We start from the raw sequence: 17,423 nt of genomic DNA, 5'->3' as shown, positions 1-17,423 counted from the left end.
GAAGATTTCCATGACCACATTTGAAGAATGTACTAAGTTGCTATAAAACATAGTTACCATCCTAGTTTCAGAAAATGTAAAATTCTTACGTCACATCTACACCATACATTTAAAGCACATGACTTTTGTAAAAGAATCCTGGGAACTGTAGTTTACCCCTTACAGAGCTACAGTTCTCAGCCTCTTTAATTGCAATTCCCAGGATTATATGGGATAAGCCATGTGCTTTAAATGTATGGTGTGGGTGGGTGACCTTACATAGTTTTGAACTTTATTCAAGTTCAAATTTAGAATTTCAGACAGTTTAGTCTGGAGAAGATTATGAATCTCAAGAGCTTGCACACCCTTTAACTTAGTGGTGGGAAACCTATGGCTCTGTAGCATATGTAGCTGGACTACAATCCCATCATTTCTGACCATTGGCCATGCTGCCTTGGACTGATGGGAGCTTGAGTCCAACAACATTTGCAGGGCCGCAGGTTCCCCACCTCTGCCTTAAGTTGAACAGAGGTTATCCGTCACTTTTAACACCCCTTACCACATATAAATAAGCATCTATTCCTATTAGTGACTCCTTGCAATCTGGAAAAGCAGTAATTGCATATCATTAATTGTGTTTGTGTTAATACAGACCTCAGCAGTCAGGGCTGATATAATAGCTGTTGTCAGAAATGAATTGGTACCATCTGGCTTTGTTGGGTTGCTATTGGGTTCTGCTGCTTTGTACTGAAGTGAGGTCTCCAAAATGCACTGAATGAGAATAGATGAAACAACCAATTGACTCTCTTTTCTCTGTCATCTTGGGTACTTCAGAGCTATGAAAACGCACATGTACTTGTCAAGTGGACACAAAAAAGAGGTCAAGATGTCTATTTTACTCTGGCCAGGTCGTGACCTGAGGCTCTGTGGCCAGTGTCTCCAAATCCCTGTGAGGCAGTGGGCCAGTAGTGAGCCTGTGTGTGTAAGAAACCCTCCCACTGAGAATGTAATTAAAGCAGCTTGGAAACAGAGGGGGAAACTCTGCATTCTCTAGGGCTCATTTTATTCCAGCTTTGATTAATGAGGTTGGGTGGAGTTAATGAACAGGGAGTTTAAAAGAGTGAGCAGCCCAAGCTGATACATCTCCTTTCTCTTGGGAACTTGCTAAGGGTTATGGGCAGCAACAATGATCCAGCAATGGGGGTTTGGGGGATCAGGTGCTGTCCCTCTCTGCTTAGATCATTTATGCAGAGAATTATCTCCAATGGTATTTTTCCTGCTCCTCTGTGCAGGGGCACAACTGACTAACCTCTTCAATTTTGTAGCTTGAAGAGCCAGTGGGAGCTCCTTGAGCAGATCAGGCCATCATGAAGCAGTTAACTTTAGTCTTGATTCCCTTAGGAGTTGCATTGTCTGGGCATAAAACTGCCCTTCTCCCTTGTGTAGTTAAAGAATGTCAGAAGTCCTTTTTAACTGAAACCATCAAAGAGTAGCCCACAGAAAGACCAGCCTAATCTATCACTGCAGGTCTTTCTCACCTCTAATAGCAAAGAAGAAGAAATAGATACTGCTCTGAACTAAGGAATATCTCCATAGGTCTAGGGAGCAATTATTCAGTACATGATGTAGAACAGAATAGTACCATAGTTAAAATACTATTGTGAATCTTTGGGGCTAATTCCCATTTTCATCTAGCAAGTTATCAAATATTTTCCTTTTTTCTTTGTTACTGATCAGTAACTTTCGTTAGAATCCTAATATCCATTAAAACACACAATACATTTCTTCCTGAAAACGCACACTTTCTGTGTACCTCTCTAATCTTACATTCTGTCTCCCTTTTTCTTTGTTGAGCTATGTGTCTGCACTTTTATCCCAATAATATTCATAGACATTTTCTGCGATGTGCAATTTAGTACCCTTTGCAGAAAGAAGTTTATGGTCTCAATGATTGCAAACAAATATCTGAAAATGTGGGCAGTTCTGCTAAAGATGTTGATACCTGAGAACTACCATTGATCAAAATCTTTTGAATTCACTATAGCTCTTATTCATTTTCTAATTCTTATTCCTCCCCTTTAATTAGCATTGAAACAAAACAACAAGAAAAACAAGCCCAGCCGTGGACCCAGAACTTCCAGGAAGGTAGACCCATTCTAAAAGACCAAATAAATATTACTGTGGCTGTTTTGGGGGTGGAAATTATATTTAAAGAGGTCTGCTCTTGGCAATGCGGCACCACCAGGCATGCCTTCAATATCGCCACTGGGGATAATATATTCTTAAAGTTTTTTGCCCTGGTACCTGAGAGAAATAGGAACTGAAGGGAGAGAGAAAACCTCTAGGGTAAAAGACTAGTTAGCTGAAAGAGTTTGACTACTTGCATGAGCTAAATAGTTAAAGGGGATTACAAATCTGAGAGACAGACAAGTGAAGATGTTCATTGGGTTGTCTGGAAGGCCCAGTTTAACATCTGATTTGCATTTTAGTAATTCTTGTGATGATGTGATGATTGCTATATTACAACATAATATAACATATCAGTCGGTTTTCTTGTTGCTGGCACTAGAGTACAGTACTTTATAAATGATTTTGTTGCATAAGATGGCAAGTAGCAATTCACAATCATTGAAGGCCCCGTTTGCTCTTTGTTTTTGTTTTTTTTAAATAAAATATTTATTAAAGTTTCACAAGTTATACAGACAAATACAACAATACAAACAAACACATACAAAAAAGAACAAGTATAATTTCAAACCCTTATTTTCTTATAACTTCTCCGACCTCCTCATACCTCCCCTTTCTGCATTCCAATTTCAATTCAGCAAATCCTCACCCTTAAATTTATCTAATTTTTAACCTTTCTTTTCTTTTAACTTAATCCTTATAACTGTAATCCACTTAATTTCTAAACCAGCATCATTCTAACATTCATTAATTTTACAATGTTTCTTAAGATAGTTCTTAAATTTCTTCCAATCTTCTTCCGCCGTCTCTTTTCCCTGGTCTCGGATTCTGCCGGTCATTTCTGCCAGTCCCATATAGTCTATCACCTTCATCTGCCATTCTTCCAAGGTGGGTAGATCTTGTGTCTTCCAATACTTTGCGATGAGTATTCTTGCTGCTGTTGTAGCATATATAAAAAATGTTCTGTCTTTCTTTGACACCAATTGGCCGGCCATGCCCAGGAGAAAGGCCTCTGGTTTCTTAAGAAAGGTATATTTAAATACCTTTTTCATTTCATTATATATCATTTCCCAGAAAGCCTTAATCTTTGGGCACGTCCACCAAAGGTGAAAGAATGTACCTTCCGTTTCTTTACATTTCCAACATTTGTTATCGGGCAAATGATAGATTTTTGCAAGCTTGACTGGGGTCATGTACCACCTATAAATCATTTTCATAATATTTTCTTTTAAGGCATTACATGCCGTAAATTTCATACCGGTGGTCCACAACTGTTCCCAGTCAGCAAACATAATGTTATGACCAATATCTTGTTCCCACTTACTCATAGCTGATTTGACTGTTTCATCCTGCGTATTCCATTTCAACAGCAAGTTATACATCTTTGACAAATTCTTAGTTTTGGATTCCAACAACTCTGTTTCCAATTTTGACTTTTCCACCTGGAAGCCAATTTTCCTGTCCAATTTATAAACCTCCATTATCTGATAATAATGAAGCCAATCTCTCACTTTGTCTTTCAGTTTTTCAAAACTCTGCAATTTCAATTTGTCTCCTTCTTGTTCCAGAATTTCCCAATATTTCGGCCATTTGGCCTCCATATTAAGCTTTTTCAAAGCTTTCGCTTCCATCGGTGATAACCACCTTGGGGTTTTGTTTTCCAATAAATCCTTATATCTTGTCCAAACATTAAACAATGCTTTCCTTACAATATGATTTTTAAATGCTTTATGTGCTTTAACCTTATCATACCATAAATATGCATGCCATCCAAATACATTGTTAAAACCTTCTAAATCCAAAATCTCTGTAAGTAGCCACTCTTTCAACCAGCAGAAAGCTGCTGATTCATAGTAAAGTTTTAAGTCTGGCAGGGCAAATCCACCTCTTTCCTTTGCATCAGTTAATATCTTAAATTTTATTCTAGGTTTCTTGCCCTGCCAGACAAATCTAGAAATGTCTCTCTGCCACTTCTTGAAACAATCCATCTTGTCCACAATTTGCAATATTTGAAATAGAAACAACATTCTAGGCATTTACATTCATTTTAATCACAGCAATACGGCCTAACAATGAAAGTTTCAAGTTTGACCATATTTCTAAGTCTTTTTTAACTTCTGCCCAGCATTTCTCATAATTATCTTTAAATAGATTCACATTTTTAGCTGTCATGTTAATCCCCAAGTATTTCACTTTCTTGACCACAGTTAAACCTGTTTCATTCTGGAACCTCTCCCTTTCAATAGCTGTTAAATTTTTCTCTAATACCTTAGTCTTTAGTTTATTCAATTTAAATCCTGCGACTTGACCAAACTCTTGAATTAATTCCAAAACTCTTTTAGTACTAGAGTCTGGCTCTTGTAGTGTAAGTACCAAATCATCTGCAAATGCTCTCAATTTGTACTGTTTTGCTCCGACCTGTACACCTTTAACCAGCTGGTCCTTTCTAATTATGTTCAGCAAAACCTCCAGGACCGATATAAAAAGCAATGGGGAGATTGGGCACCCCTGTCGTGTCCCTTTTTCTATTTTAAATTCTTCCATAACCACATTATTTACAATTAGCTTAGCCTTTTGCTCAGAGTATATTGCACCTATACCATTCTCAAAGCCTTGGCCTACCCCCATCCCATGTAGATTCTTCTTCATAAAACTCCAAGAGATGTTGTCAAAAGCTTTCTCCGCATCCACAAATATCAATACTGCTTTAGTGTTTATATTCACTTCTAGTTTTTCCAAAATATCTATTATGTTCCTCACATTGTCTGACAAATGTCTTCCTGGGAGAAAGCCTGCTTGGTCCTTATGAATCTCTTCCATCAATACTTTTTTCAGCCTTTTAGCCAAAATGTCAGCAAAAATTTTGTAATCCACATTAAGTAACGATATAGGGCGGTAGTTCTTAAGCTGAGTCTTTTCAGTCTCTGTTTTCGGTATAAGTGTGATATAAGCCTCTTTCCACGATTCTGGTGCCTTTTCCCCCTCTAGAATTTCGTTGCAGACTTCCTTCAAGGGTTGTAATAACCACTCCTTCAAAGCTTTGTAGTATCTAGAAGTCAGTCCATCTGGTCCCGGAGATTTGCCTAATTGCATGTTTTGAATGGCACCTCCTATCTCCTGTTCAGTTATTTTCTGATTCAAAGCTATTTCACTTTGATGAGAGATTTTTTGTAATCCATTTTTCTTGAGAAATTCGTCTATGTCCATTTCTTTCTGCGGCCCTTGTGAATATAGTTGTTTAAAATATCTCTGGAAGCAATTTCTAATCTCATTTGGATTATAAATGTTCTTTCCATCCACTTCTAAATTTGTAACCGTATTTAATTTTTGTCTTTTCTTCATTTGCCAAGCCAATAATTTACCACATTTATCTGCTGATTCGAATGTCTTTTGTCTCATTTGTTTAATTTTCCATTCTATTTCTTGATTCATTAATTCCATATATTGTGTCTGGTATAACTTAATTTCTCTCAGGATCTCTTGAGACTTTGGTTTAGATCTTAGTTTCCTTTCCCCTTTTATCTTTTCCAAGATCTTATCCTTTTTCTCATTTTGGCTTCTCTTCTTTATTGCATTTTGTTGTATCAAGAATCCTCGCATAACAGCTTTACTTGCATCCCAGATTACTCTTTTTTCAACATTGGTCTTTAAGTTTATTTTGAAATAGTCTCTCAAAGTTTTTTGGGCCTTTTTGTATACTTCTTCATCTCTAAATAAGGTGTCATTCATCCTCCATCTGAAGGAACCAGCTGTTGTTAGCTTCAGGCCCCGTTTGCTCTTTGCATGAAGATGGCAGCATGTCCTCCAGGTGCAGAAATGCCTCTTAAATCTGAATGCTGGTCCCCTCTTTTCTTCCCAGCCCTACACTGCATATAACACCAGTGTCTCACAACAAATATTACTGAAGAATGTGAAGAAAGAGACAATGCATGTGCTTTTGAAAACAAGGGGAAATTATATTTTTTTTAAAGAAGAAAAGGAGTATGTGGCAGCCCCCAGTATTTACAGAGCCCCCACCCCTATTACATCATTAGAACCAGAACATAAACCTATGAATTTAGAAAAGAACGAAAAATATCAATGTTTGGTCCAGATCCTAGGTACTGCACCCTCGCTAAAGGAGGCTGTATGGATGTTTCACTAAATGATTGTAGGATGATGTGTGTACCTGAGCTTATGGCCTCAAATTCTCTTTATCTTATACGCTGCTTTTTACAAAAATGACGACTAGACTACTGATCCTAAACTGAATAGTTAGTTGCCCAACCACCCACTCCAGAACCCATTGCTCTCAATTGACTCGCATTTAAACTCCCTTTCAAATCCTCATCCAATCATCACTCACCACCAGGATTCCACAATCTCTCTTTCCCCCCTCCTTCATTGACATTCCCATAATCTGATACAATTACCTTGTAATACAATGTAATAGAGTTACTATTACATTCAATATTTTATACACGCTGCTCCCTGTAACCATACTGTTAGAAGCACTTGAGCTTCCCATTCCTGGTTCCTAGGAAATGGGGGTGAGCAAACTGCAGGTTCTCCATCCCTGTTTTAAAAACCAGGTGTCTTCTTCCAGATGATCCTGGGAATTGTAGTTTGTTCAGGATTCTGGGGATTGTAGGTCTGAGAGGGGAGCCACAATGGCACGAATCATTTTGGGGGAAGTCATGTGCTTTAAAGGCGCCCTGCAATGCAAGAATCTCAACTAGATGATCCATGGCTGATGGCCATCCAAGCACTGCTTAAAAACCTTCAAGGAAGGAGAGTCACTGCTTCAGGGCCTAAAGGCCTCTGGAACAGGAGAAAACAAGCTTGCTCCACCCTCCATGTAACAGCCCTTTAGACTTTAGTTATTGAAAGGTCTGCATAGTGTGGATCTCATATCAGTGTTATGAGAGTGTAAGCGACACATTTCTCTCTACCCTTTCTCCACATCAGGGGTCTCCAAGCTTTCCCTGCCTAGGGCTGGTGTTTCGAGCAACGGTCGCACGGAGGGCGGGGGAGTGTGCACCTGTACATATGCTATTTCCGGTACATTTCTGGGTTGGAGGAGCACCGGAAATAGTTTGTGCGCATGTGCATGGGCCTCATCCGACCTGAATGTGCACTAGAAAACATCCTCGCACTGCGCTGCGCTGCTAAGAGCGGGTGGCCACGGGCGGCAGCAGGGGGCGCCGCGGGCCGGATAAACGCGTCCCTCAGGCCTTAACTGGCCCCCGAGCCATAGGTTGGTGACCCCAGCTCCACATAATGCAGAATTGCAATGGTAACCAGAAGGCTGGAGTTTGGAACCCAGCCAGGGCTGGCTTTGGGCAGGATCCTTGCATTGCCGGGGGTTGGACTAGATGACCCTTGGGATCCCTTCCAACCATGCCATATTATGATTATATCAAGCAGCTAAAGGAACAAAAAGATGCCTCTGAAGCATTTGGGAATCATAGGAACACTCACCCCACCAGTGGCTTCCACCAAGAGCTTACATCTTCCTTAGGAGAGAGGCATGCCAGAACAAGGACAGAAAGGCTCAGAGTTCAGGTAGGTAGAAATGCCAATTGAGTGCCCTATACTATCGGAATGCTTCCTTCCCATGTCCCCCACCCTCAAGCGCCAGGCTGCTGCTAGCATGGCTGGGAGCCAGGTGCCTGCTGATTGCTCCATTTTCTTTGCAGCAAGGGAGCCTTTCCCCAACATATACTTGGTTCTGGCCAAATCCCTGGAGAGACGTGATGACCCTCAGGTATTGGGGCAGAGGGAAGGAAGGGGTCCTTGTGAAACACGTTTGTGAGTCTGTGGCTTCCAGCAAGTGCTTTTCAGAAGCATTGCTCCCTCCAACAGGGGAGGCAGAGGATGCCCATCACGGCTAGTTGCCTTTGATAGGCCTCTCCTCCATGCAGTTGTCTAGCCCTCTTTGAAAGCCATCCTATCCAAGATGCTCTTGTGGTGCATCTGATTCTCCTATGCTTCCTTGCTCCTGCAAGGAGATGACTGTTGTGAGATCCTTTGGTTAATATCTATCTGGGCTGGAAAATATTAAAGAATCAGAGGACTGGTGAGCTTCCCTTGAAGCACAACTGATCAAAGGCAGGCAGATCTGTTAGCATCTTGATGCTATCATACCCCGCAAGCATCTCAGAAAAAGCTCCCAAGCTGATGGAGAAGAGAGCAGTTAAGTGGTCAGTGGGGTTCCAGGTTGCCGTTTGTGGATCCCACTACAGCCCTTCCAAGTTGCCAAAGAAATCAATGTCACAACAGTTTTTTCCTCACACCTTCTCCCCATGATCCCTCGTGGGGCCTTCTCAGACATATGCTGTGTCTGAACCAGCAGATCCCACCAAACCAAGTAATCAAGGACCCAGTCAGAAAAGGAGTGTGTGTGGTCATACCAGAAATAAGCAAAATAACTAAACAGGTACTCAAAGTCACCCCAGAACTGGCCCTACTGAACATCTTCCAAGATAACAATGCCCACTCATGCTATAAAGAGCTCATAACCCACCAACAGCATACGATTCAATATGGCTAACTTAACCTGACAAGCCCCCTCACCCACGCACAAACAAATCCCTCTGCAGCCAGCCAAAGATGATCAACCACACCCTAGGCTACCCCAACCTCTTTCATCACCAAGGAAACATAAGTGAATAGAAAGAGAACTTCCCCAAGTGACACTGATAGAAAACCCCCAAGCATACACTAAATAAAAAACTTAAGCTTTGCCACCCAAGTCCCTCTCCCCTGTGCCCCCTGCATATGTCCACAGTATCCACAGGAATTGCCACTTTTAGTACTAGAGAATTGTGTTGCATTTAAGAAATAATGCTACACATTTTGAGTGAATAAAATCTTAAAGTCTTAAAGAGGTTTTAAAATAGAAAAAAATTCATTGAAGTTTTTCAGTGTTTTCAGTTTTCCCCAAATGGAAATCTTGGGAAAGTCTTTGGGGAAATAAAACAGAAAAGCATGTGTTTCCCCCCTTTTTTACTTAGCCTTCATATAGCTACCTTTGCCGGACACCCTTGTCACTAATCAGAGTAGGTAGAACTGAGCAAAATGGGATGTATAGGCTGACCTGGTCCAAGGTGACTTCCTGCGTTTGAAGGAAGTACAGGCATTGTGAAAGCAGGAAGAACCCACACCACCTTTTGTACCTCTTATTTAGAATATTTGAGATTTCCCTCACTTGTATCTGTGAGGTAATAGAAGCATGGAAACTGCATGGGGAGAGGAGACTGTTTAGAGAGAAAGGAAGAATTCTTTTTGGTACTTTTTAATTGTATTACCACATTAGCTGAAAGATATAATTTGTTGGTTACAGACACTTTAAAAGTAGGCACAATTATATCATGACAAATTGTATGTAGCTTAAGCCTTTAGAAAAGCTGTAGCTATTCAAATGGCCTATCATGACAAAGAGTTTAGCTGCTGACATCCCTCTGAGGAAGTGGCGTAACAAATGGAGGCTCTCACAGTGAAGGAGGAATCAAATCCTTACTATATTTAAGTCGGTGCAATTGATTAATTCCAGGAACAAGTTTCAGGAAAAACATGTAAGAAGGGATAGTACTGCAAATCCAAAGGAATAGGAACATCTGAACTCTTGGTAATCCTCCATTCCTTCAAAGCGTTTTTGCCCTGTTCTTCAGCCAAAAAAGGCTTCCAGAGTTGCTTACAAATGCCAGTGGTAAGACAGTCAATTCCATGAAATTTGCAATCTAAAATACATAAACTGGGTTGGGAGGGAGGAAAAGAGCATATTTAGGCACTAGGTATTTTAACAAGTTCTTTTTATGATCAGTGGGAATGGAATGAATTGCTAGGTAGGAGGCAAAGGTTTCTGGTATTCCCTCAAAGTCTATGGGTCCTGCAGTCTTAACTGTTCCTTTGCTATAGTCTGATGGAATGGCTGCAGATTGATGACACTTTAGCAGGGAGCCTGATGGAGCTGGTGTTTCAACAGAGTTTATGGAGAGGACTTGCAGTCCTTCTGATAAAATAGCTGCTTGTATATGTCATCTAATCTAGCTCCAGAAGCAATAGCCTTTAAATAGGATGGCTTTGTAAAAAGAATTACAATATGAGCAGGAAAGGCAAACAAACTAAAGCAGATATTTGCAAGGCTCAGATGCAATCTGAACTTTTCAAGGCGGCCAGGAATGTCACATGGATCACAAAAAGTGCCAGTGTGCTGTAGGGGTTAGAGTGTTGGACTAAGACCCTAGAGATTGCAGTTCTAGTAACCATTTAGCCATGACAGTGTTTTGAAGCTGTACTACAGAAAGCAAAGACAGCTGTATTGCATATGTACACTTAGTTCGGAACAAAACAAGTTGGAAAATGTGAGAACTGGCTAGTTTGTGTGTGTGTGCTGAAATATAAAATGACACTTTTTTGAATGCTGTGCTGATTTGCTCCATTTTACTCAAGAATTAGGGTGGAATGGAAGAGTATCATTTGTAAGGTATTAATGTATTTGAAAAGGAAAAGCTGGTGCTAAGTCTCTACTAACTGCTTTTTAGCCCCTGGTAATTGTGCTTCATGGTTGGAAAAGCTCTGTGTTTATTCTTGCCTGCTTAATTTCAGTTGCCTTTGTTATGGGTATTCCACTCCGCACATTAACCAAAATGCTTTAATTACAAAGCCATTTGTACCAATGTTGGTTAAACAAATCAGTGTTTGGAGAAAGCAGGATTCTGCCTGCAGAACTAATTTCCTCAGCTGGGTGGGAAGGGTTTGAGGGGGGAAATCCCCCAAAAAGTAATGTGGAGATCTAAGCAATCACAGCTGTCAGGACTCCAGGACGGGAGCAATCAGATACGTAATTATACTATTCTAATTACAGGGATTACAGAGATCGTGGCATTACAAATTGCATGAGCTGCGGGCATTAGAATACATTAAATGCTTACTTGAAAGCAAAGCAGGTGACTAAGCCAAGGATGCCCTGCTCTTTGTGAAGAATAAGACTTTCTGTGGAATTGATGACACATTCCCCTATTATCTAGATGGAACTTGGTATAAAGTGTGGAATTCAGACTCAAATGTTTCAATGAAAAAGAGAGAAAAGTTGGACCTTAAAAAAGATTTCTAAGATAGACTTTGAAACCTGAGGAACCAGAAGGGCTGGACAGGATTTCAGGGGGCTGGAGGTTAGAGCTTCAGAAGATGGCTATTGAGCTCATATACTGTACGTGGACCTCTCATACGCCTCTGGCCACTCATGAAACAGGATGCTAGATAGGCCTTTGTTCTGATTCAGCAAATTTCTTAATGTTCCTTATCTCTAAAGCAAAAAAATACATGCAAGTACAGTGGTACCTCGGGTTACATACGCTTCAGGTTACATACGCTTCAGGTTACAGACTCCGCTAACCCAGAAATAGTACTTTGCTTCAGGATGAAAACAGAAATCGTGAAGCAGCGACGCGGCAACAGCGGGAGGTCCCATTAGCTAAAGTGGTGCTTCAGGTTGAGAACAGTTTCAGGTTAAGAATGGACCTCCAGAACGAATTAAGTACTTAACCAGAGGTACCACTGGTTTTTGCTCAATATTTGCAGGTAGCATTATTTTTCTACATATGGTGTAAAATACGTTTTGATGATACTGTATGTGTAGCCTTAATGATACTGAGGTAGAGAAAAATGAAGAAAGCTGTAGGTGTAGGCGAACATGAATAACAGGGCAGCATAACCTTACAGCAGGGTGGCAGCGTTAGCTCTGTTGCAGCAATAGCATAGAATCATAGAATTTTAGAGGTGGAAGAGGGACCTTGAGAGTCATCTAGTTCACCCCACCCCACCCTGCTATGCAGGAATCTTTTTGCCCAACTCGGGACACAAACCCACGACCCTGAGAGTAAAAGTTTTATTCATTTACCAACTAGGTTATCCTGCCTTGGTGTCTGTTCATTTCATTGGGTTTCCTTAGAGCAGGGCTAGCATTTGAAAAAAAATGTGGTTATGTGCAATGTGGAAGTGAAGCAGACCTTTCCAACTCCCCAGCTCTTTGATCTCATTTCTTACTGATAAGCATAACCAATAAAACATGAAATTTAAAGAAATCACAAAATCTTGTACATGCACGTTGCTGTTCATGTTACACAGAGCACTTGAGATTTAAAACGTCTTTATAAAATTTGTGTTATTCATAACAATTCAAGGGAGAGCATAAGCAGATCTGCTACCATGCATTAAATTCTTAGTGTTTGCGAGAGAAAGACTACACCCCATAGAACTTCAGCCAACTTAGAAGACACAGCTCTGATTGAGGAAACTGACCACTGTAAACTATTATTAACCAGTGGTGTGCCTGATAAAGCAAGTGGTTGACCTTCCTCTGTAATACTGCTATTATTGGAAGGATAGAAACAAATTCATTGTTTTGTACCTTCTTAACACATCTAAATAAACAGTGTCATAAAAAGAAAGGAAAGAAAATGTACAGAAGTAGAGGTTAGTCAGTGTGATTTAGTGGTGTAATGGTTAGAGCAGGGGTCTGCAAAGTTTTCCAGCAGGGGGCTGGTCCACTGTCCCTCAGATCTTTTTTTGGGGGGGCAGACTATATATATATATATATATATATATATATATATATATATATATATATATATATGTGTATATATATATATATATATATATATATATATATATATATATATATATATATGGGGGGGGGATAAATGAATTCCTTTGCCCCACAAATAACCCAGAGATGCATTTTAAACAAAAGGTCACATTCTACTCATGTAAAAACACTGATTCCTGGACCGTCTGCGGGCTGGATTGAGAAGGCGATTAGGCCGGATCCGGCCCCCAGGCCTTAGTTTGCCTACCCATGGGTTAGAGTGCTGGAGACAGGAGTTCAGATCCCTGCTCAGCCAGTCATAGTGTCTCAGCCTAACCTACCTCACAGGGTTGTTGCTAGGATAAAATGAGGAGGGGAAAAACCAAGTACACCACCTTGAGCTCTGAAGGAAAGGTGGGATATAAATGCAATAGACAGATGGTCTTATAATCATTGCTCTTCTGTCACACAGTTCTTACCTTTGAACCCAGATTTTCCATTTATATTGTCAATGGTGATGTTGCGATCTGGGATTAACGACATCACATTTTTTGGCTACTATTTTAATGCCATTCTTTTTCAAAGCTGAGGAAATGTTTCAGGGAACAAGAAGCAAACTCAGCAGGTGAAGTGAGAATAGGTTGCAGAATATGTTTGGAAATTGAGAGTCCCATGGTGTCCTTAATGCATTAAGTTGAATAGGTGTCCCAGCAAAATGCATTTAACCCTGGAAGATTTCTGAAAGCCACCTCTCCTCCCATTTGTGATGAGTGCTTGTTTGCCTTTCGCACTTGTCAGTTCCCCAAGCAGCCCTAGAAATGATGAGTAGCAAACTCATTACCCCAAAATACAATTTGCAATTCTAATACAGATGTTATCCAAAGGTGCCTCTTGCGCTTTTATAGATCTCACCACTGTAACCCCCAGCAGGAGACATTCCATGTTTCACAATTGATTTCCTTCCTTTTGCTATAGCCGTATTGGTTCATTGGATGTAATACACATAGTTTTATCTCTATCATATGATGAATGTACATATCAGGCACATCAAGTTAAAACACATTAAAATGTGCACCATTAATCTGCAGGCTTCATGGTTTTTTCGGGATTTTTATTATAAAAAAAATCTGAGTGCATGTTATCCTTGATCCAGTTGTGCATTTTAAAACTAGAAACATTCTTATGTGTAATGCTTGCATGCTGATCTGATCTGAAACTGAGAAATTGAAAGATGAGGATGGTCACCATGATTGCAAAGTAGAATGAGACACAAAATAGCCAGTGGAGTTCTATAATTCTCTTCCTACATGTTATCTAGCCTCTCTCTAGCAAAGGACAACTGACTGAATTCTTAGGGTTATGAAGACTGTTGTCTTATAACTAATTTTCTCTGTTCTTGGAAAGTGATATGTATATCAGTTGATTATTGTGATTTTAGTATTAATAAATGGGTCCGATAGGCTATAAAATCAGACAATTCATAAATGCTCAAATCTAGAAAAATGGATCATAGTTGATTCTCCCCATAACAAAACAGTTGAACATTCATCATTGTTTATCACTTTTGAGAAATACATTTCAGAAGCTGAGGATCCTGTACACACACCCTTGCTGCTCTGTGATCCATATGGTAATGAGACTGAGGCGATGTAACTGATTAGTGCAGCTGGTTATTCACAAAGTATGTCTCACAAAATTTTCACTGTATTTAAGATTAGTGTAAGGCTATTATAGAACAACCATCCTTTACCCTGGTGCATTTTGGGGGGAGACAAACCACAAACCTGGGTTCAGACATGGTGTAGCCCATAGCAGTGCTGCAGAACCAAGGAAGGAGCACAGTGGCCATCATTTTTTACTCCAAGAACCCACTCATTTGTGCTATGTCATAAATCCACTTGGTGCTAAATGCACACTGGGCCTCTGAATCCAAGTACAGGATAATATGTTTCCTTGATCAAAGTAATCCAGCATTCAACTTGTTCTAGGCTTATATGGAGGAAGTGCTTCTCTCTGCATATGACCAGATTAGGTCATCATTACAAAGGTCAGAATCTGCTTTATGTTCAGGAGGCCTAATCCATTCTTTGAATTCAAATGGCCAGCGTTCCAAAAGTTGTCAAATGATCCATGATAGAATGTTATGATTGCAACCTGGAGATTCCATGTACCTAACAGGTCAGCAACCTCAACAGAATATATTATTAGTGCTTTATCTCCCTGCCTTCTGCCCAGGCAGTCATGGAACAAAATGAGTCCTGCTGGCTTAAGTAGATGGAAGAGAAGAAAGGACCAGTGCAGGGGAAACCTTTTGCAACTGCAGAGTTCTTTTAAAAGCCTATGTGTTGCATCCTATGTTACATGGCAAACAGAATCCCAGCAGCTCATTTAATGTTTGCTGTGTTCAGTAAAAGTGTCTACAGTATCTGCTTTCTGAGCATCCTCATATCAACTCCTAAATCTCCTGTACCTTTGCAACTATTTTGTGGATTATTTGACCCATGTAATCAGATCTTCATTTTCTGTTTTCTTAACATGAATCTTTTTGTGACTCCTAATTCAGAGATTGGGAGCCTGTAGACTGTCAGATGTTGCTAGACTGGAGCCCACCCCACCTTCTCTGGCCTTGCACTGATGGATTGGAGTCCAGTACATGGGGGACACAGATGTTTTACCCCAGCATGCATTAACCTAGTTCTCCACCTGTGCAAGATTTGAGTGATAAACAGGTTTGAGTGGTTTCTGCAAAAAATGTGGAATGATTACCTACATTCATCCTTCACCTTATGGTTTCCTTGTTATAGTGGCCATTCTGTGTCATGTACCATAGTAGTGATCTTGGTTCTGGGGCAGGGCTGATTTATTGTAAGTCCATACTTTCTCTTACTCATTTCTTCTCTGATCTAATCTGACCTATCACTTTGAATTACCTGGGCTGAGACTTGCACTACCTTGTTGTGTCTCAGTTGCCCCCCCCCATCCTTCATCAAAGATTCTTTAGCTATGCTTCTGTCAGCACTAGAGTATTACATAGCAAATATGTATTTTTTCCTTGTGCTTCTAAGAAAATAGAGTGCAGTGTCTGTCTGTGTTTCTCTGTTTCTCTCTCTCCATCTCTTTTACAATTTGCAGCACATCAAAACGTAATTCTATCCTGTATTTTGCTAGTTATGTTTGTTCTAAGCAAGGTTCATGATGGGCAAATCCTCCTGTTTGCCTTATGACAATCTCCATGTTAGAGAGATAATAAGAACAAAATTAGAAGGACTCTTGATAATCCAAGTGGTCCAAAGTGAATGAGGAATGCAAATCAGGTGAACAGTTAATTACTTTTTGAAAAATTCATTATTTGTCTAGAGCAGCTGATTGAAAAGCAGTGTTGCAATTTAAATTAAGACTATTTGTTCATTTCCAGAATAAAATAGTGTAATTTGACTTATAATCTGTTACAGCTTAGATGAGTAACAGTGATCTGAGCGCCCAAGGCAGCTTTGGCCAATTGAATAACAAAGCTTTCTGATGAAGCAGGTAGAGGTGAAATAAGGGACCTCTTCTTCTGATTCTAACATACAAGCACACACACACTAGCAATTAATTGTTGTCACTGTTGGAAACACAGTAGTGCTTTTATCCTACACCACTTGAATTTGCATATCATGTATCATTCTCCATGTTGCCCTTGGACATTATTATGATTGGTTGGAGCATAATACACAGTGATTCATCTTACACATGCAGCACTTTCCTTTTAATGAAGTTACAGGCTTTGCATATGAGTTAGCTTAGGGTGACATCACAATTAGAAAAACTATCAGATCTTACTCTGTAGAGAAACAAGAATGTTTCTTTGCTACTAATGCAATAGTCTGATTCTTCTGAACAACGGGGTGTTTAGGAGGATGCAGCTGATCTAAAAATTTCCCTTAAAATCGCAGGAGTGAGTTACACACGCTTCAAAGTCATTCTGGGACATATTGACTATCTCATTCTATACAGCTGCAGTTGACACATCCATTTTCAATTGGCTCTGTCCACTTATAGCAGTCTGTGAAATGCTTATTTATGCTTCAGACTTGTTTTCAGTCATTCTGATTTTGTGGCTTTTAACGTAAGTTAATATATCAAACCCTTTTACAGTCATGTTGAACGCAAAGCACTCTGGACAACGTAGGATTCTGTCTGTCTTGCATTGGCACTTGCCGTTATTTATGTCACTTCTTATATCTTGCTTTTCTATGTTATATCTGAAGCAGCTTATAACATCATGAAAACAAACTCATAAACATTGAAATTAGCGAAGTGACAATAAAATAACCTAACAACGAAACCTAGTGGCATCAGTTTAACACGCTACCATCAGAAGTTTCAAAGCTCATGTTCTTGGATGGAATTAGTTCTTCCATGTATCATCTAATCTTATTTCAGAATCCTTAGGAGATGGCAGAGGCATAAACAACCATTTGTAAATTGCATGTCTTTTGAAAATCACAGTACAATTAATTCAGGAATAGGAGAAAAGAGAAGAGAGGTACCGGTACTTAAGAGACTCTTTGACCATAGCTCCTGGTTCCTTTCTCTCCTCTTCCATGAAAACTGTTTGTGGCCTGTGATGAGTAGGCTTCATGATGTTAGGATTGAAGTAAACTATATATTTGTGCTGAAATTTCATATACGGTGGTACCTCAGG

The 17,423-nt window shown here is 39.9% G+C and overlaps 1 protein-coding gene and 1 long non-coding RNA gene across 16 annotated transcripts in view; one reads left to right on the top strand and one right to left on the bottom strand.

Annotated features, from left to right (window-relative positions):
* Positions 1 to 17,423, bottom strand: part of LOC308574303 — a 397,067-nt gene that overhangs the window by 141,768 nt on the left and 237,876 nt on the right. The window lies entirely within an intron of this gene.
* Positions 1 to 17,423, top strand: part of LOC308574241 (uncharacterized protein) — an 83,582-nt gene that overhangs the window by 14,217 nt on the left and 51,942 nt on the right. For 4 of the 15 annotated variants that reach the window (XR_014002370.1, XR_014002371.1, XR_014002372.1 and 1 more), the window contains exons 2-4: positions 2,066 to 2,124; positions 7,573 to 7,710; positions 7,845 to 7,912. The exons of 5 other annotated variants lie outside the window; for them this stretch is intronic. Coding sequence is in view for 1 of the 10 variants with exons in the window: in XM_081171898.1 (XP_081028024.1) it covers positions 2,066 to 2,124; positions 7,570 to 7,710; positions 7,845 to 7,912 (268 nt within the window). In the remaining 9 variants the exon portion in view is untranslated. Of the gene's footprint in view, positions 1 to 2,065; positions 2,125 to 7,569; positions 7,711 to 7,844; positions 7,913 to 11,014; positions 12,703 to 17,423 lie in introns of those variants that run through there. 6 more of the 15 variants (XR_014002365.1, XR_014002366.1, XR_014002374.1 and 3 more) reach the window with 5 other exon arrangements.

The sequence above is a fragment of the Podarcis bocagei genome (assembly GCF_964188305.1).
Source record: "Podarcis bocagei genome assembly, chromosome: 15".
NCBI lineage: Eukaryota > Metazoa > Chordata > Lepidosauria > Squamata > Lacertidae > Podarcis > Podarcis bocagei.
The sequence above is the reverse complement of the archived record's forward strand: the minus strand, read 5'-3'. Positions and strand labels throughout refer to the sequence as shown.